Genomic DNA, 22,025 nt, shown 5'->3' with positions numbered 1-22,025 from the left:
CAAGAAGACACAGGGCAGAACCCACAAAAAGAGTAGATATTAACACTCTAAGTACAAGCAAATCAAAGAGACAACGAGTAAAAACATAGGCTAAATAACATAATCAGTAAGCTAGAACTTACGGATACGCATCAAACTTTACTCTCAGAAAATAGACACCATGCCCTTCTTTGCAACCTCAGGGAAAGAGTTATAAGAAACAGTCCCAAAGGTAACATCAGTACATTTCATAAAATAGAAGTATTACAAACAACACTCTCTGATCAGAATGCAATAGAATTTTAAATTTTTAATAATTTTTTTAAAAGCCATCCACCTGGAAATTTTTAAGAACTACTAAACAAATCTTGAGACCAGGGTAAATACAAACCCAAACTTTCAAATTTCTAAAATAATGATAATGAAAACACCACATAAAAGAATCAGTGGGACACTTTCAAGCAATAAGAAGAATATTCAAAGTCTTAAAAACTTTCAGCAATAAAAATACTTGAATTTCATTACCAGCTCAGAAAGCTAGGAAAAGAACAACAAAGGAAGCCTAAAGGAAATACAAGGAAGGAAATAAAAAATATAAAAGCAGAAGTCAATGAGTTAGAGAATAGAAAAATACAAAATGTAATCGATAAATCAAAATTCTGTTTTTAAAAAGTAATCATCAAAATAAGACAACCTTTAGCTAATTTAATTGGGGGAAAAAAGGGAGAAAGCACAAAGATATAAAATAAGAAAAAAGAGAGAAATAACCATTTAAACGAGAATTTTTTAAAAGAGACTAATTTGCAGATGTCTATAAACAAATTTAAAAGCCTAGATGAAATGGAGACTTTCCTAGCAAAGGCAGTTAGCCAAGGTTGACTCCCTTAGAGACAAAACTTTAACAGACCTATTCCCAGGAGAATTAGAGAAACCTATCAAGAAATTACTGCTTAAAAACCATCAGGACCAGATGGTTTCACAGGTGAATTCTACCCAACTTTCAAAGAGCAGATGGTCCTAATGCTCCATAGATAGTTCCAGAGCATTGAAAAGGAAAGAAAACTCCTAATTCTTTTTGTAATTTTTGGATATCTAAACCTCTTAAGGACAGTACAAAAAGAGAGAGAAAGAATTACAAATATTGATGCAAAATTTCTAAGTAAAATATTAGTGAATATTACATTAAGAAAAAAAAAAACATCATGACCTAGTGGAATTTTTTCCAGGAATGCAAAGTTGGTACAATATTAGGAAATCCAATAGTCTAATACACAATATTAATAGATATGGGGAGAAAATAATCTATGATTATTTGTATAGATACAGAAAGTACTTTTTAAAACCTTCAAAAATTCAACTCTTCCTAATAAAACTAAAAAAAAAAATAGGAATTGATGGATATTCTTAACATGGTAAAGAACTATACCATAGTTATAAAGCCAGCATTTTAATGGGGAAACACTAGAGGCACTTCTATTAAGGTCTATTACGGTCAGGAACAAGGCATGGGTGCCAACTTGTTCTCCTAATTCAACATTGTACTACAGGAATCAGGAAATGTAATCGACTACCAGGCAGACACCACCTTTAACCAAATCATCAACATTAACACCCCCAGGAATGAGATGAATAGATCCCATGTGCGTCCTCATAAGATGCACTGAGATAAACGCATCACTTTTGTAGCATTCCTGCACCACAGCATAGCCTGAATCTAATTCCAAAGAAACAGAAAAATCCAAATCGAGAGGCATTTTTCAAAATAACTGGACTGCAGTCTTCAAAACTGTTCCTGTCATGAAAGACAAATAAATACTGAAGGACCATTTCAAAACAAAAAATCACGACAATTGAATGTAATACCTGATCTAGGACTTTCTTCTTCTATAAAGGACTTATTGAGACAGTTGGTGAAATCCGAATAAGGTCTACAGGTAGTAGATACGATAATATTATCATAGCGTACTGTGGTTATGTAAGAAAATGCCCTTGTTCTTAGGATACACACACTATTTAGAGGGAAAGGCGCATCACGTGCGCAACTTACTCTCAAATGGTTCAGAGAAAAATACGTGCATATAGAAAGATACAAATATTGTAAAATGTTGACATTTTTGTGGAATCAGGGTAAAGGGTAGGCAGAATGTTTCTGTACTATTCTTGCAACATTTTTGTAAGTCTGAAGTTATATAGAAACAAAAATTTAAAAATAAACAATAATGATCACAATAACGACCTCCTCTGATTCCCAAAGCCCTCAGCTGCAGCCCAACGACTCTTCTCCCCTTCACGATAAAATCTGTCAAGCCTAGTTAATTTGCTCTCTCCGTTTCCTCCCTCACGTTCCTTCCTTAACCAACCCCAATCAGGGTTGAATACCTTCGTCAAGATGATCGATGAACTTCCTGTTGCCAAATCCACTGACCACTTCTGGCATCTCAGTACCAGTCACTGCTACGGACCCCTCCTTCCTTCTAGAAGCACTCTCTTCCATGTCACTGCGTTCTCCCGGATTTCTTCCTTCTTCATTAGCTGTTCCTTCTCCACATCTTTTGCTGAATTCCTCTCCTCTTTCAGGAGTGACATCTGAATTTTGGAATGACACAGCGCTCAATGCTGTGCCCTAGCTGCATCTCTAGCTCTCCTTAATGATCTCAGCCTTGATGGCCGTCTCTATGCTGATGCTCCAGAGGTGTACCTCCAACTCCCACCTCTCTCCTGAGTTCCAGATTCATCAATCAGTCACCTCTTTGATATCTCCAAGTGAATGACCAAAAGTCAAGTCAAACTTAACATGTTCAGTGTAGAATTCTTAAATATCTCCCCAAATCTGTTTGTTTCCCTCAGCCCAGTAAACAGCGCCACCTCCACCTATACATTTCTATCTGAAAACCTGGAGGTCTTCCTTGATTACATCCAACAAAAATCTCTTTCTCCATCTCACTATGCTCACCCTAATTGGAATCACTATTACCTCCTACCTGAACGATCCTCCCAACTGGTCTCCTTGCTCTACTCTTGCTCTCTGCAGCCCATCCTCCAACAGCAAAAAGAATGACCCTTTAAACATATAAACCAGATCATGACACTTCCCCGTATCAAATCCCCAGTGGCTTCCATTACGATCAACATGAGTTTCCTAGGGCTGTCATAACAAAGTATCACAAATTGGATGGCTTCAAACAGGAGAAATTTATTCTCTCACGGTTTCGGAGGCCAGGAGTCTGAAATCATGGTATTTGGCAGGGCCGGGCTCTGAAGGCTTTAGGGAAGAATCCATCCTTGCCTTTTCAAAGCTTCTGGACACTGCTGACAATCGTCGGCGCCCCCTCTCTTCTAGGTGCATGACTCCAATCTCTGCTTGTGTCTTCCCACAGCCTCCTTCCCTCTGTGTCTGTCTGCATCTCTGTGTCCTCCTCTCCTTCTGAGGACACCAGTTATCTTGGATTTAGGGCACACCCTAATCTAGTACGACCTCATTTTAACTAATTTCATTTGCAAAGACCCTATCTCCACGTTAGGTCACCTTCTAAGATTCCAGACAGAATTTCAACCCAATATGCCACTTTTAATCCCACTGGAATAAATCCCAAATTCTTTATCGCTGCTCATGATCCTGCACAATCCGGTTCCTACCTACCTCTCCATCCTCCTTAAATCATTTGCCAGTATATCTTATCAGTTCCTAAATAAAGCCAAGCCCGTTCCAAACTCAGGAACTTTCTGAGGACCGTTCCTTCTTCCGGAGAGTTTTTCTGCCAGATGTTTGCATCACTGGATTCATCCTCATCTCCTCTACTTTCTCAGTGGACCTTCTTTAAAGTACACCCTCGTTTCCAGCTACTCCACAGATTAGCACCCTGTTTATTTACTTCAACGTACTTGTCACAACCTGTAATGATCTCGTGTTTGCTTTTTCCCAGTTTATTACATCTCCCATTACCGTCTCCGCATCCAACGCAGTACCTGTTAGATGGGAGCTATTCAACGAGTATTTGCTGAGTTAACGAATAAATTCAAATGCATACAGGAACTGCATCATACACATCTGTTAGAACTCCTACAGCACCTGCCCCAGGCTACCTTCATAGCCCTTGAAAATGTGGGTTGAAATCAACTAACTGATAAATGCCATCCGTTTTCTCCACGCCACAACGTGTACTTACACAAGAATTCTCAGTGGCTCCAATTCTGCCACCAGGGTTGCAAATAGTAAGAATTACGTATCTAGCATAGCACAGTCCCAGATTCATCAAACTGCCAATTACCAGAAACTGCCTAAGCGTTCCCATGTGCGAAGCGGAACTGCATCCACCATGACGATAAGCCATGGCTGATTTAACTTCTTCAAGGTTATGTTATGTAACAGGACTGTGCTCCTGAAAACTTTGTAGCCACACAACACTGGAGAGTTACGGAGAGCTCAACAGTGTTATCAGGGGTCAAGTATACAGCAAGTGCTACCCACGGAGGCATATCACATTACTTCATCATCACGACATGTGCCGTTAAAGGAAGTGTCCAGGGATAATAATTTGCAGTACATCTACTCGAAGCAATTTTGTACTTATTTATTCAATTGAATTCTTTATGTTATTCATAATGAATGAAACACAAACAGCATTGGTTCCATCACGTCTTCCTTTGCTTTCATTTGGTTTACTGCTTACGACTATTTTTATGCAAATGAGGTTATGATAACATTAAACATTTTCTACTGATTTTGCAAGAACAAATATGTTCTCTCCATATGCCACAGTCTCCTTTTTGCTGCATCCATCCTCAAAGTTCTGTTGAGTGATCAGAATTTCTTCTAAATTAACTCTGAGGACATTCCATCTGTAATACTGGTGAGCCTGTCTCCATTTGCAATACCCGTGAAACACTCCCATTAATACCTGAATCTAGCCCATTTGCCCATTCCCTTATTCGTCCCTCCAGCTCACTGTAAATCTCACCTCGTTACAAAGCGTTGTGGCACCTCCCTGCTGCCAGTTTGGGGGATGTTTACTTGACTCACAGAGCAAAAACAACGAACTCCACACATAAAAAGTGTTGTGATTGCAGAGACGTTTGTTCTATTGATTATATTCAGGACTGAGAAACAAATGTTTTCAGGAAAGTATTTCAAATAAGTATCTACTGGACCCACCAGAGTGGAATTAGGCAGGTTGCCTAAGAGGGACTCTCGTAGGCTAGCTTGGGCTTTCTTGCAGGGGTGTGTGTGTCTGTCTGTGTCTGTGTCTGTGTCTGTGTGTGTGTGTGTGTGTGTGTGTGTGTGTGTGTGTGTGTGTGTGTGAGAGAGAGAGAGGGAGAGTTTGTTTTATCTCAAAGTGCACTGATAGAGTGAGAGACACAGTAACTGGGCAGACAGGAAAAATCCTCTAGAAACATACACACTGCAGGTTCAAAGTCTGGAGTCCCCAGTAACAGCCATCACGGGAATTTCTGAGAATGACACGAGGTGAGATGTTCTCCTACAGTTCTCCAGCGCCAACAATCCTCACATAAAGTAATCAAAGGGTTATAGAAGCAAGCACCACCGCTGCTGTAAATTGGTTTGATTCAAGGTTATAAACCAAGAATCCCGTTTCCCAAAGTCACATCTGCATCTGAGGAAAGTAAATCTGGAATTCAATGACCCTGCGGGTTGCAAACAGACCACAGAGCAGATCCATTCACGTAGACAGGACAAGGTTCACATTGGTTTCTACCCACTGATCCCAAGTTCCCCATGCAAGAAATTGAAGCTTGTCCAGAAAGCTCTCTAGAACAGAAAGAAAGGGGAATCTTTTCTGCAGCCTCACACTAATGCATTTAGATGCTAATCTTTTCAGGGCCCAATACAAGATTGAATTAACTTTGCCAATTCATAAATTGGGGACAGCCAGGCTGGCACTACCTCCGGGAGATGTGGGAATCCTTTCTTAAAAATTAGCTAAGTCTTCGACCCCCATCATATTAATGACACCCCTCGTAGTGCAAATAGTATTTCCGCTTCATATCTATCTTTCTACTCTGTACCTCTATGTTTGAAACACTGCCGAGAGTTTCAACCATTTTATGGGGTATAATGAATTTCTAAAAGGAAAATCATTCAAAATGAGGCTGATTTCTATTCATTTTCATTCACTAAATAAACAGATGCACTCAAGGATATGGGATGGAAAGGAACAAGCAGAGAGATGGAACGGACACAAGGTACATCAACAAGGAACAGGAACTTCTCAAGCACGGGAACCCCTGCCCTGTTCCGCCCCTCACTTTCTCTTCCATCTACTTCCACAGAACCTCAGAAAATGGCAGGGCCCTAGGATGCTCCAAATTTAAACATAAGAAGCACTCAGGGATCTTGTGAAATCGTGTAGACTTACCAGTCCACTAGCTCTGTAGCTAGGCCAAGACGTGACATTTTTAACCAGCGGCCTCGGTGATTCAAATGCAAAGACCACACTTCCTGAAACATGAAGGCCCACAGGGTCTCAATGTTTGGAGACACTGGGGTTACCTGGAGTTCCTATTAACAAGAAATTAATACTGATGCTTGAGCCCCGCTCCCAGGGATTCTGATTTAATTACAGTAGGCCCTCCGTACCCATGGGTTCTACATCCATGCATACACTCTGGGGTGAAGTCTGGGCTCCCAAAGATAAAAGCTTCCCAGGTGATGTCAGTGCCCGGTGAAGGCTGAGAACCTATGTCAGGCTTTCCCAAGAACCACCTGTGTGGAGAGACCAGGGGTCTTTTTTTTTTTTTTTTTTTGCAGTACGTGGGCCTCTCACTGCTGTGGCCTCTCCCATGCGGAGCACAGGCTCTGGACGTGCAGGCTCAGCGCCCATGGCTCATGGGCCCAGCCGCTCCGCAGCATGTGGGATCCTCCCGGACCGGGGCACGAACCCGTGTCCCCTGCATTGGCAGGCGGACTCTCAACCACTGCGCCACCAGGGAAGCCCAGACCAGAGGTCTTTAAGCAAGTAGGGTTGCAGGCCCTATACAAGCTTCCACATGTCACTCTTGCAACTTCTGACACTTTTACCCCAAGAACATTCCAGACCCCTGTCTGAATCACCATATTTATTCTAAGATTTCCATCTTTTCATAATAGGCAGGAAATGATGAAAATGGAGTCATTTGATGCCCAGACCCCAGCACAACCTGGAGGATGAGGCAGCGCTTCCTCTTCCCTCTCTCAGCTGCACCCCCTACTCCCAACCTCTACCCCTCACCAAAGGTTGGCTTCTGAAGCCCAGTCACGCTCCACACCGGAGCAGCTTCACAGAAAGTCTCAGAAATCAAAACTCCACTGAGGACATAGGCTTTCTCCAGCCAAGGCCACAGCTGAACAATGCCCACTCTTTCAAAACTCTCCTTACTACCTTAGAGGTTCTCAACAGAGGGAATTAATTCATAGAAAGCAGCCTGGACTTCAGACCAGGAACACTGCGTACGGCCCAGCCACCTACATTTTTAAACAAGTTCCAAAGACCTCCCTTTGAGAAACACTTTAAAATATGGTTTTTTAAATATTCAGCCCTTTTCATCAAAAAGACGATTTTAATATGCGAGGAAAATCATCATTTCAATTGGTGAAAAAGTAAGAGTACACATTACACTGTGTTTTTGGTCTGACGACTATGGAGTACGGCAGACTAGAAGCAGGGGGCAGCTGTCCCATCCCACCAGCCTTTACAAAGTCTCCTGTGCCCTCAGGACACCCGGCTGGACTTCCTCAATATGGAAGCTGTGGTGAATCCCAAAGGTGAGCCTCCCGATCTGTCCTGGAAGAGCCTTAGGAAGCGAACGTTCCTTCCCAGGCGCTCACCACAGCCTGGTGTCTGTCTCAGGCCGGTCCCCTGGAATTCTGTGCTGACCTGGGGACAAGGGAATGCCCGTTACCTTAGACTTGAGTTTCCATATTGGAGTGAGGCACACAGTTGTACCCACCTTTCATTCGGGTAGATACTTTCCTGAAGATTCTGTCATTAAATCTTGCACGGTATTTTAAGGATAAGGGGTGTGTACGGTAAAGGAGCTTTCACAAAATCATCATAGCTAACATGTATTGACCAGATATCATTAATTCATGAGAAGGTCTCAGAGTAGTGCCTGGTATATTAGTCTCTGCGGGTCACATGGAATAACCGATTTACTCTTCACAACGATTCTATGAAGTCGGTATCACCATTTCACATATGAGGAAACTGAGGCACAGAAAGGTTAAATAACTTGCCCAAGGTCGCAGAGCTTGTAAGAGGCAAAGCTGGGATTATAACTCAGTCATATTTCCAAGTCTGTGCACTTGACCTCCATGAAAAATTCTCTTATTAAGGCTTTTAAGTGACCCAGACATGCTTTTCATACCTAGGGAACCCATGAAAGTGGGATGAACATTCAACTACAAATACTTCAGGAATTATCACCCTCACATATTGAAAGACAGGGCACCCCACCCCCGACCCCATGTGGATTTCCCATCACTCTCCCATCCCCCAGCCAGGTGAGGACAAGCCCTAAGCAAAGATGTTCTCCCTGGTTACGCCTCTAGGTGAAATCAACTTGATGGTAAGACATTTCCTGAACCTAATAATATTACAGTATTTATTTGTACTGAGCTTTACCCACCCCCCAAAATACCGTATCTTTTCAAGAGGATTTCAACTATATTACACTATATACTAGGAAGTCTTAATAGGCAAGGGTTATTAATCAAATTCAGGATACCGCCCCTTTGGTAGTGGAATTTTGGTAGAGTTGGAAGGGGTAAAAGGGAACAAGAGAAGAAAACGTAGGAAGTAAACACACACAAGTACACAGACATGCATGTGCACACAAAAACACTTGCATATGCATGTACACAAACACAGAGGCGTGCACGCGTGCACATACACTCACTTCCCCAAAGGAACTGTCCCGTCTCTAAGACTCAAAATTTTTTTGCCTTCTAATGATACCAGCATGGAGTAGAAAGTTCCGTCCCACAGATACAGATGGGGAGGCAGAGGCACCTATGTGTGTGGGTATGTGCACAGGCCTCAGAGACACCCACACAGCTGGGTTCGAATCTGAGTTCCCTCACTGCCTGACTGTGTGACCTCAGGCAGGTTGGTTCACCCCTCCCAATGCCCCTTCCCTCATTTATAAAACAAAGACGGTCACAGCTACTTCGGAGAGTGGTTAAATTTAAAAGAGATCAATAAAACATGCGGCACAGTGACAAAAACATAAAAGGCAGTCAATAAAAGGGAATAATTATTGTGGTTAGTGGTTCAAAGACATTCCTAATCAGGCAACTACTTATTATTTCAACCAACAAGGATTTGTTGGACGGCTACCCACTGTGCCCACATCTATAAAAGAGAAAGTTTAACACAGGGTTCCTGACCTTCTTTAAGGTGCTTTCACTCTCGTTGAAGACCAGCCTGTAAGACGCAGGATACCCATCATCAAAAGAATGACTCAGGGCTTCCCTGGTGGCGCAGTGGTTGAGAGTCCGCCTGCCGATGCAGGGGACACGGGTTCGTGCCCCGGTCTGGGAGGATCCCACATGCCGCGGAGCGGCTGGGACCGTGAGCCATGGCCGCTGAGCCTGCGCGTCCGGAGCCTGTGCTCCGCTACGGGAGAGGCCACAACAGTGAGAGGCCCGCATAACGCAAAAAAAAAAAAAAAAAAAAAAACCAAAAAAAAAAGAATGACTCAGAAAAAACAAAAAGGCCAGTCACAGCTATAAGTATCAAATGTGTCCTTTTCACATGGGATGGAAAACTTGAGCTGGGTCTTGACCAATGAGTAGATGCATTCCACTAAATGATAACACCGTAACTCACATACACACAGACTCAAAAGACCCACTGGACTCGGATGACTGCACATCTCTGCAGTCGGGCCAGACATCATTCCTGACCTCCAGACCCAAATATACAATTGTCTGCTAGATGTGACGTGAAGACGGTCCAGAGACATCTCACACCATATGCGTCCAAAGCAGACACTGTTGGACTACGGCAGCTTAGAATTGGTGGCAATAAAGAAAAGAGGAGTCTTTGTGAGTGAAGCAAAATGAATTCCAAAGAAACCTGACATCTGGATTTATAAGCAGGAGGCCAAAGGAGAAACTGAAGGTATCAGCAGTAGAAACTGCCCATAAATTACCTACATGGCCTGGGAGGAGAAAGCAAGCCATAAAATGTATGCAGGGATCTCAGCTGTGGCTTTAACAAGCTCAGACAGATTTCTGTGCTGCTAGGTGGCCCCTCCCCCATATTATAAGTGGGCAGGCAGATAATTAATATGCCACAAATGATATAGAATGGGATATCTTGGCAAGGAAAAGGAGTGGCGGTTAATAAAGCCTTGTCTGGCTTCTGGTGTCTGCAAACATCACCTCCTCACCGGCACACACATAGTCAAATAATGAACAAAGCCAGACAGATTAATCTCATGGTTCCCTCAAGAAAGCCATAACTATGGGGAAGCCTGGACAAGCAGCATTGCTACCCCCTTGCCCCCACCTCCCTGCAAAACAGGAACCTCTCTGCAGGATTCTCTCCTGGTTAATGAAATCACTTCCACTCTGTCTCCCAAGCTAGAAACTTCTGATTGTACCCAGTTCCCCCGTATCCGATTAACTGACTCATCTCACTGATTCTTAGAAAGTTTTCCCTGAATCGAGCCCTTCCACTCCATCCCTACTCAGTCCTTGGTTTTTTACAGAGAAATCACTTCCGTGAAAGGAATAGGATAATTATAAAACACTCACTGTATTATCAAGTCTTTCTCTTCTGTCAAGCAATGCCTAGCAAATGGTTGGCGCTCAACAGGTGTTGAGTGGGAAAAGAAGAGATTTTATTTAGCCATCCTGCTCCCAGCCTCCAATGCCCCTAACCTTTCTCCACATTCTTGTCACAGTTAAACATGATTTTTTTTAAGAAATTACCACAAAAATACAATCTTGACTCAAGTCCTTCATTGGCATCCAATGACAACGACGAACATCACCACCTAACACAGCAGTGGCACATAAGGTGCTTCAGAACCTGCCTCCCCTTTCCCTCCAACCTCTTCTTCCAAGATTCACTCTGGAGACCCTATGAGTCAACCCAAAGTTTCTGTGCTGTTCCCCCAGCCCTGAAATCCAAGAACTATCCCAGTCCTCTTGCACATGCTGTTCACTCTCTCCAATGTTCTGTCTTCACCATTGAGATCAAGGTCACCTCTGTGCTGCCCTCTGACTCTCCCAGAAGTCCACATCCCCTTATCTTAGTTTCTAAGGTCCTCTGAAAACAAGTCAAAGGATTGCAAAGCCCCACCTGCCTCCCCCACTTGCTTTGATTTCTTAGGGGGCCAAGATGTGCCTGGTCCTCACCATGTCTTTAGCACAGTGTCTGGCAGACTGGGAACTTCAGTCAAAAATGATTTTCCATGATTTAAAAAAAAAAAAAAAAAAAAAAGAAAAAAGAGAAGAAGAAAAAAAAAAAAAAACAGACCAAAGAAATAGCACAGAGTCTAGAAAATAAGCCCATTTATGTATAAAAAGTACAAAATGTATTCCATTTAACAGCTCCAAATAAGAGAAAGAGGAAGCATTATTTCCAAAATCATTTTGAAAAAGCTGCTTTGAAAAAAAAAAAAGGACAGACATTTGAAACAAAAGATACATATCTTGTACCATATTCTAAAATAAGCTCTGGATGGATGGGAGTGATGGAAAAGGAACACAAAACAGAGTAGAATATTTATAAGTACTCTTTCTCTGCTTTAAAGCAGTGAAGAAATGAAGATGGAAAGATTGACAGTTGGGGGTTCACACAAATTTAAAATATCTGTCCAGGGGAAGAAAAAAAAAATCACAGAATTAAAATAAAACAGAAAACATTTTGGAATCCATTTGCATGAAATGTGACCAACAAATGGTTAATCCCACTATTACCCCCCAATTCATTCATATTTATGAGAAACAACTCTGTCAAGAGTAGTGTAATAATAAACCAATAAGAATGAAAGCAACTCAAGGTTCTGTATAAAATTGCAATGACATTAGCCAATTTCAGTTCTCTAAAGTTGAGAGAGCTTTTGGGCAGTGTCACAAGCAAGATCTTGCCCGTGGCGGGTAATTCCTCCTGGGCTTGGGCTGCATGGGGCGGAAAGAAAGTGCTCTGGCCCCAGACAGCTGCCTCCCTTCCTATCCCCTGGGCTCAGATATCAGAGGAGCAGCTTCTACCGGCAAGGCCCTTGCCCTTCTTTGGCGGCAAGGATGAGTTTGCAACTCACCAAGGTTCATTTGGTACCTTTGGCTGTGGAGCCCAGAATGTATAACGCTACCTCTGGTTACCATGTATGACCTGTGGGCAAGCTCTCAAGTTCATCTTTAATTTCACCTTCAAATTCATCCTCCATATAGCTGCCAGAAAAATCTGAAAAGGCAGAGGTGGTCACACCATTCAACCCAGTTCTCCAACTCTTTCTTCTATTGTACTTTCACCCTTCTACCTTGCACTTAATTTTTTGGTGTCGATTTACATTTATGGCATAATTAAACTTTTATTTTATTAAAACAAAATACATACAGTCTTATCCCATTTCTGTACTCTCAATGTTTCTAAATAACAATCATTATGCTGCAATTCCTGATGTTTAAATTTTAGATATTTTCAATTGATTTTCTGTTTCTGACCATAAAGGTTTAATTTTCTTATACTACCCACACCTCTCATACACATTTTGCCTCTTCTTTCTTCCAACGGAGTTATACCATAATTTGTGGTTTAATATCTATTCAATATTTGTATCATGATATTGTTCACAGCTCAGCCACAGAATATATGGAATTGCAATTCCTTTCTTGAGGAACTTTTGGGTTTTTCCTGTGCTAATAATTGCTTTCCTTTTTCACAAGCTTTGTGTGTGTGTGTGTGCGCCCATCACTAATTCAGTTCCAAACTTTCTGAAAGAATGGTAAAAATTTTTTTTTGTTTGCAAAGACAACAAAAGCAAAAATAAATAAGGGAGACTAAATTCGTTTCTTCACAGCAAAGAAAACCATCAACAAAATGAAAAGACGACCTACTGAATGGGAGAAAGTATTTGCAAATCATAAATCTGATGAGATTAATATCTAAAATATATAAAGAATTAATATAACTCAACAGCAAAAAACCCCCATACAATCTGATTTAAAAATGGGCAGAGGCCGCGGGGCGGCTGGGCCCGTGAGCCATGGCCGCTGAGCCTGCGCGTCGGGAGCCTGTGCTCCGCAACGGGAGAGGCCACAACAGTGAGACGCCCGCGTACCGCAAAAAAAAAAAAAAAAAATGGGCAGAGGATCTGAATAGACACTTTTCCAAACAAGATATACAGATGGGCAACAGATACATGAAAAGATGCTCAACATCACTAATCATCAGGCAAATGTAAATAAAAAACAATGAGAGGGACTTCCCTGGTGGCGCAGTGGTTAAGAATCCGCCCGCCCATGCAGGGCACACGGGTTCGAGTCCTGCTCCGGGAAGATCCCACACGCTGTGGAGCAACTGAGCCCGTGTGCTACAACTACTGAGCCTGCGCTCTACAGCCCGTGAGCCGCAACTACTGAGCCTGTGCACTCCACAACAAGAGAAGCCACCGCAATGAGAAGCCCGCGCACCGCAACGAAGAGTAGCCCCTGCTCGCCGCAACTAGAGGAAGCCTGCGCGCAGCAACGAAGACCCAATGCAGCCAAAAAAAAAAAAAAAAAAAAGAGATATCACCTCACACCTGTTAGAATGGCTATTAACAAAAAGACTAGAAAAACAAGTGTTGGCGAGGATGTGGAGAAAAGGGAGGCTGTTGCACTGTTGCTAGATATGTAAATTGGTGCAGCCACTATGGAAATCAATGTGGAGGTTTCTCAAAAAATTAAAAATAGAACTACCATATGATCTAGCAATTCCACTTCTGGGTATTTATATAAAAAACAACAAAAATAGGGCTTCCCTGGTGGCGCAGTGGTTGAGAGTCCGCCTGCCGATGCAGGGGACACGGGTTTGTGCCCCGGTCCGGGAAGATCCCACATGCTGCAGAGTGGCTGGGCCCGTGAGCCATGGCCGCTGAGCCTGCGCGTCCGGAGCCTGTGCTCCGCAATGGGAGAGGCCACAACGGTGAGAGGCCCGCGTACCGCAAAAAAAAAAAAACAAAACACTAATTCACAAAGATATATTCACCCTCCCCATGTTTACTGCAGCATTATTTACAACAGGCACAATATGGAAACAAACTACGTGTACACAAATAGATGAATGGATAAAGAGAATGTGGTACATATAGATATGAGTCAGCCACAAAAAGAGTGACATCTTGCCAACTGCAATGACATGAATAGACTTTGGGGGCATTATGCTAAGTGAAGGAAGTCAGAGAAACAAATACTGTAAGATCTCACTTATACACAGACTCTTAAAAAACAAACCCAAGTTCATTGACAGAACAGATCACAGTTGCCAGAGGTGAGGAGGGGGTGGGGATGGATGAAGTGAGTCAACAGGTACAAACTCCGGTTATAAAATAAGTCACGAGGATGTATTGTACAGCACGGTGGCTATATAACCTGGTATTAGTTTCAGGTATATAACATAATGATTCGATATTTGTATATATTTTGAAGTGATCACCACAATAATTTATCTAAACTTTCATTGAACTATTTATTTCTATCTTATTCTTAACTTCCAAGACCTCTTGTTCATTCTCTGATTATCACTTTAACATAGCACTTGATTCTTATTTTGTGAATAAAACAAAACATTCCATGAACTAAGACATTAATTATAGTTTTAAAGTGTGTCTGTTTCCTCCAAATGCCTTTTCTGTTGTTCTTCTTCTTGTTGCTAAGCCCCTTTATAATAGAGATTCTCCTGAAATGTCTAGGGATTCTGGTTCTCCTTTCTTATTTTAGAGTAAGACTGCTCTGTGTAGATGGAAGAGCCTTACGAATGTTTAATGAGTAGAACCCAGACATTTCGGGGATGCGGGGACCTATCAGATCTATTGGCATTTCTCTGAGGTTGAATGGCTTCCTTAGAGTGGATTCTTCCAAATCTGGACTACAGGAGTGTGAAAGCTTGCAGAGGTAATGAGGCCAAGGGTGTCCCCACTTAGTACACAGCCCTATCTTCTGTCATCTTATGAACTAAAGCCCAGAGTTCACCTTCTCCAGGGAATAAACCTCCCATGTTCCACCAGGTAGGGAAGGGCAGCGTCTGGCTCTGTAAAGTTGAAGAAAGGATCTGGGGACACAGCTATAATCCTTCTATTCAAATCTACCTCCCAGCCATCAGAGGTACCCAGAACCTCCAATTCCTGAGTCTCTGGGGTTCTGAGGTGTGACTAGGCTATATTCTTCTGCCCTTCCCACCACTTCCCATCATATGTAGAAGGTTGGGTCTCAGCCTCATCCAGTTTGCTACGTCAGTTACCATTCATCCATCCTCTTTCCATCTTCCAAAACTTTGTGGGTGTTTCTTCCCTGCTGTGGGAGCCTAACCTGTTTTTGTCCCTTATAGGCTGTCATCCTCTGTAGTCCTTTACTATCATCTTAGTAAAGTTTCCGGAGGGACGAAATCTAAGTGGTGTATTCCAGCAGTCCCCAAACATTTTGGCACCAGGGACCGGTTTCCTGGAAGACAATTTTTCCATGGGCGTGGGGTTGGGGGGGGAAGGGGATGGTCCAGGCGGTAACGTGAGCGACGGGGAGCGGCAGATGAAGCTTCACTCACTCGTCCACCGCTCACCTCCTGCTGTGCGGCACGGTTCCTAACAGGCCACGGACCAGTACTGGTCCGCGGCCTGGGGGTTGGGGACCCCTGGTATATTCAAGCCACCATGCTACACTATAGAGCACCACAGACCTGTGTATCCCTCCCTGGGCGTGCCATGTTTTCATCTGCATCCCCAGCTCTGATCTTGCTATTCCCCTTCCTACTTGTCTATATGTGTCTCCTCTCTTTAATTTTCTAACCCTTAATGGGCCTTCAAGATCAAGCTTCTGCATCATCTCAGGCAGGAAACCTTCCCAGATCCTCCCTGTACATACTGTGTATGTCTCTGGCCTGACATACCCACATAGACCACGATGTGCTGGATTGACCTGCTTGCACATCTGTCTCCCTCCCCTGACAAGAGTATGTAGGCAAGGACTACCTTAGCCAATGTTCTGCCTCTAGTGTGGGGAAAACCATCTGGTACATAACATGTGCTCACTGATATTGTTCAACTGACCCATTTCCACTAAGCTCCACGTTGGAAGCATCTTCATTCTCACAGGACTACAAAAATAACAGCTCTGTTTATTTGCCAACATCCAAATAAGAAAGGCTAATCAGAGAGCACCAGGAAATGAAAACAGCCAGATGTTTTTGAGAGCAAAAGTCCAGGAACACAAAATAGCTTCCAACAGGGGTGATGTATGTTTTCCTAGTGATTCAAAATGAATATATGCTTATTAGGCAGAGAGAGAGATTTAACAGTTTTCTCAGCTAATGCTGCAATTTTAAATTCATTTAAGGTAATTTTCCTTATCTTGAATCTATTTTTCTCAGTAACCAGGATACTTAACTGATTTGTACAAAATCCATTCGAAAAAGAAATAATCTACTCTAAGCAAGGGCACACTGCAAATGAAAGAAAGAGAGACACCACAAATCTAACAGAAGATGAAGCATCTGTTTGAAAAGCCAAGGAGGACTACTGCCTAGAAAATAGGATATTTTCCCCCAGCATCTTGGTTTTCCCACCAATCTCTCTTCTCTCTTTCACAAGGAGAAAACAAATAATTCTTAAATCTGAGGGCACAGAACAAAGACGTCTCATAAACCAACCAAGACACAAACAAACTGTTTCAAAGGTAAGAATCTCAAACAAAAATTGTAAGTTGAAACAATCACAGGATGTACTCTTTCACCTACCAGCTGGGAAAAGCATTATTTAAATGCTAGTACCCAGTTTGGGAAGGGTCTAGTAAAGTTCTAATAGGAGCAGAAACTTCTATAAACTTTCTGGAGGAAAATATCGCTATATGTATCTAGGGCCTCCAAAAGTACTCCTACAATGTGATCTAAGGATTACACCTTTAGAAGTGTGGATTAAGAAAGTAAATATCAAATCAATATACATAAAGATTTGAGTGGGGAGATATCCATCCAAGTGTTATTTATAATAATGAAAATTTTAAAATAAATTTTTATTTATAAAAATGAAAATTTATTTTATAAAAATTATAAATATTTATAATGTTATAAATATTTCATATTTCTAATAATGAAAATTTGGAAATAATCTAGATTTCTAACAATGAAAATAATGATCATAACTAATAACATCAGAAAATGCTCATGAAATAATAAATGAAAAAGAGGATAAATGAAACACACCATAGGCTCATAATCTGTATAGAAAATAGACTCAAAGACAAAATACTAGTATTTTACTAGTCACCACCTGTAGGTAATGAGATCATGTTGATTTTTAAATTTTTACTTAAAAATTTTTTGTATCACGGATCTTTCTCTATGCTTCTGTATTATTTTATAAAAATTAAAAATTCTTATTTAGCTCTATTTATTTTCATAATCAATAGTACTATTTATTGATTATGGAGGAGACGAGATAAAAGCCCCTCCACTAGTTACAAGTAACACAAGAAAATGTCACAGACATGGGTCTACGCCCAGCCATCTGATAAAGCACGCGCCTCTGAGTGACTGAATCAGAACTTACTTGGTGGGACGATAATCCGGAATGGAACGATCCAGTGAAATTTTTTCACTGAGGTAGGAATTGTAGCCATACTTCTCATGGGGTCCCTTGGCTTTCTCTTCTTCAGCCGGGGAAAGGGTAGCAGGAAGGCCCCCTTTGCCCCGCCCACCATAACCTTCAATGAGCCCAAGGGATTTAGATAAACCTAGAAAAAGGAGGGGGAGAAAAAGAATTATTTGAAAATCACCATACGAGGATATGCCACTCAGGCTCAGATATAGCTTCAGTGGAAATTTTAACATTACCTGTCACAGAAAAAATTATGTTCTCGATTTACTGATATCAGAATATGTCCTGAACACATTTCAATTGAGAGGGAGGTCAGAGCAACTGTGAGGTGTGGGGTGAAGGCTGGTCACCCATGAAGAGCCTCTCCCTCCTTTTGGGAAATGGGGTGGATGGCAGGGGCGGTCTATAAAAGGGAGAGACTGCCAAAAGCAGGGGACATGTGGACCAAGAAAGACGCACAAAATGGGACAGAACTCGGGCTGTCATCCCTGCCTGATTTCCTTTCTTCACGATCAATTACCACAAGGCTAGATATTCCAGCAGATGCGCAGTACAACACAGAAAAGGCAGCAATAAGGAACTTCCAGACTGCAGGTGTTTTTGCTTCATTTGAACAGAGAATAATATACAGATTGATTTTATCATGAGTTTAAAGTGTGTAACCATCTGCCACCGTTCTATACCTAATGGTTTTATTTAAATCTCATTTAAATGGCAAAAAGGAAATACAAAATGTTTGAGAATAAATCACAGAGAAGAAAAACCCATAAGGGTGATAACCGTGCCCAGAAGAGTAGAAGGCCTCGGGAACAAGCCTCATTGAGCAACTGCACGTTCCCAGGATGGTGGTAGCTTTATACCTATTGTTCCATTAAACGATAAACAGCTTGATGGGCAATTTTTAAATCCTACAGTTATGGGAGGTTTTACTTCTCGGCTTGAAAACTCTTGCTGTTAAGGGCTCTCATTCTCTTTTGCTATTTCAAATGCCCAAGCTACCCTGTTCACCGTCAGGCATGTGCACACACACACCCCACTTCCTGCCACGGGCAGGAAGACCATGGACCAGAGATGTAAAAAGCATCCTCAGCTTTCATGGAGGGCAGACCACAAAGCCTAGGAGGACCACAAACTCCCAGGAAGGCATCCTCAAGTAAGTCAAAGGCCAGTAAATCTGCTCCAGTCACAGGATGCTCCTCCACCCCATAATGGCAACACCTGGATTCCGTTTCCTGCTTCTCTGAAAATAAAAATTTATTTTCTGTGATATAAAATCAAAAAGGAAAGGTTCAGCAAGCATCTCAGGATTGGTCTCAAGTGAACATCATTTTGCTACCTGAGAATCATTTCCACCGTCCATGGCGTTTTTCGGGAACCCTGACATCTTTTCCGCCAGCCCAACAGAGGAACCATCAACTGAGAACTGGATTACTCCAACACTTTCTGGTCACAGGAGGTGACCTGCTTCCTGGCCTTTAATCTCTCGTGCCACATCACCGTGCACCAACCGTTCCAATAACATCACCTTCACTGTGCTCCCAAATCTGTAAGGACTCGTCCCAGGTCAAGTACAGACACCTGTGTTGGATTTTAAAATCACTCCCGATAGGACATTACTAGTGGGAACGCACAATGGTGCGCTACTTTGGAAAATACTTTGGCAGTTCTTCAAAATGCTAAGCGTAGTTTTACCATATGATCCAGCAGTTCCATTTTTTACCCTAGAGTAATGAAAAGACATGCCCACTTGAAAACTTGTACACAAATGTTCATAGAAGCATTATTCGTATTAGCTGTGTCTATCCACTGATAAGTGAATAAAACAAAATGCGGTACATCCACGCAATGTGATATTATCTGGCAATAAAAAAACTATCTTTTTTAAAAAGTACAGATCTTCCTCAACTTACAAAAGAGTTACATCCCGATAAACTCATCATAAGTTGAAAATATCGTAAGTTGAAAATGCATTTAAAACATCTAACCTACCAAACATCACAGCTTAGCCTAGCCTCCCTTAAACGTGCTCAGAACACTTACCTACAGTTGGGCAAACTCATTCTAACACAAAGCATGTTTTATAATAAAGAGTGTTGAATATCTCATGGAATGTATTGAATACTGTACTGAAAGTGTAAAACAGAATGGTTGCATGGGTACAAAATGGTTGTAAATGTGTTGGCGGTTTACCTTCATGTTACGTGACTGACTGGGCGCTGTGGCTCGCTGCCACTGCCCAGCATCATAAGACAGTACCGTACTGCATATTGCTGGCTCAGGAAAAGATCAAAATTCAAAGTATGGTTTCTACTGAATGCTTATCACTTTTGTACCATCATAAAGTCAAAAAAATCATAAATCGAACCACTGTAAGTCAGAGACTGTCCGTAGTGATATATACAACATGAGTGAACCTTGAAAACATGCCGAAGAAATAATGCTGGACAGGAAAGACCACATACTGTATGGTTCTGTTTACCTGAAACGCACAGAATAGGCACATCTATAGAGATAGAAAGTAGAACTGTATCTGCTTAGGGTGGTGGGTATTTGGGGAGGGAATGGGGAGTGACTGCTAACGTGTATCGAGTGTCTTTTTTGGGCGATGGAAATGTTCCGGAAATAGAGTGTGGTGATATTTGCACAACTTTGTGAATATACTAAAAGCCACTAAATTGTACACGTTCAGTGGATGAATGATATCATGTGAAAAAAATCTCAATAAAGCTATTTTTAAAAACCCACTGATGATAGACAATTCTATTTCCAGCAAGATGGAAGGCTAAAACAACAGGAAAACTTTCCAATAAACTACCTAGAAATTCTGAATGAAAACTTTTTTAATACTGTAAATGCATAGCTGAGCTTGCAATAAGTTAAAGGAAACACCCAGAGGTAAGTTATAATCAGAGCTGAGACTATCTGCTGGGATGGGGTGAAGGATGCATTGCTCATTAACTAAAGGCTGGCATTTTGGAGCTCAAACGTGCACAGAATACGAGACCTTTTGTACGCCTTAAATGTTTCCTAATTTCTAGTTATGAAGGTACTGAGTTGATCAGTGGCCCCCTGTCTACTCTGAACCTATGAGTATGACCTTATTTGGAAATAGGGGTTTTGCATATGTAATCAAATTAATATAACTGGTGTACTCATATGAGAAAAATTTAGAGATAGAAACACAGATACACAGAGGGAAGAAGGTCATTTGACAACAGATATTGAAGGATACAGCTGCAAGCCAAGCAATGCCCAGGACTGCTAACAACTCCCAGAAGCCAGGAAAAGGAAAGGGAGGATTACTTCCCAGACCCTTCAGAGAAAGCATGGCTCGGCCAACATCTCGATTTCAGAATTCTAGCCTCAAACTGTGAGAGAAAAAATTTCCGTTGTTTTAAACCATCAAGATTATGGTAATTGGTTATAGTAACTACACAAAATGAATACAATCAATATTAAAAAAACAGAGTGGAATTGAATAAAGAAAATATAGACCATGACAATACTAACCAAAAGAAAGCTGGAATCACTCTATTAACATCAGATAAAAACAGACTTTAGGGCAAACAGCCTTATGGGGATGAAGAAGGTCGTTACATAATGATAAAAGTAGCAATCCACCAGAAGCTCTTAGGAATGACAAAGCACCTAACAACAAAGCACCTAACAACATAGCTTCAAACTACATAAAGCAAAAATGGACCACATTACAAGAAGAAATGAACAAATCCACAATCATAGTGGGAAATATTAACACATCTCTCAGTACTGAACAGAGAAGGACAAAAATTCAGCAAAGATACGGTAGAACTGAACAACAAAATTAAGATGTTTGATCTAATGGACATTGTACCTGACTTTCTAATAATCGTACATTCTCTACAAGAGTATATGGAACATTTAAACAATTGACAGGCCACAAAAAAGTCTCAACCTAGCTTACAGGTCATCTTTGAACATAAAGCAATAAAAAACAGAAGCCAACAATAAAAGACCACAAAGGATTCACACATTTGGGCAGTTTTAAAAGACTTCTAAAACAAATATGGGTCAAATAATTAATCATATTGCCATTAGAAGTTACATGAAACTAACAGAACATGAAACAGTACATCTCAAAGCTTGTAGGATCGTGCTAATGCAATACTTGGAAGTAACTATATAAATGCGTATATTAAGGGGGGGAAAGGAAGAACTGATAATTAATAAGGTAAGCATATAACCCAAGGAATTAGAAAAAAAAAGAAAGGAAG

The 22,025-nt window shown here is 41.5% G+C and overlaps 1 protein-coding gene across 1 annotated transcript in view; it reads right to left on the bottom strand.

Moving 5' to 3' along the window:
- Positions 1-22,025, bottom strand: part of GALNT17 (polypeptide N-acetylgalactosaminyltransferase 17) — a 447,358-nt gene that overhangs the window by 250,166 nt on the left and 175,167 nt on the right. Inside the window, exon 2 of the mRNA XM_027126204.1 lies at positions 17,725-17,908. Coding sequence (XP_026982005.1) covers positions 17,725-17,908 — 184 coding nt within the window. The remainder of the gene's footprint in view (positions 1-17,724; positions 17,909-22,025) is intronic.

Source organism: Aethalodelphis obliquidens, unplaced genomic scaffold (genome assembly GCF_003676395.1).
Source record: "Aethalodelphis obliquidens isolate GAN/ISIS:26980383/991018 unplaced genomic scaffold, ASM367639v1 scaffold30, whole genome shotgun sequence".
Lineage (NCBI taxonomy): Eukaryota > Metazoa > Chordata > Mammalia > Artiodactyla > Delphinidae > Aethalodelphis > Aethalodelphis obliquidens.
This window is presented reverse-complemented; position numbering and strand designations above follow the sequence as displayed.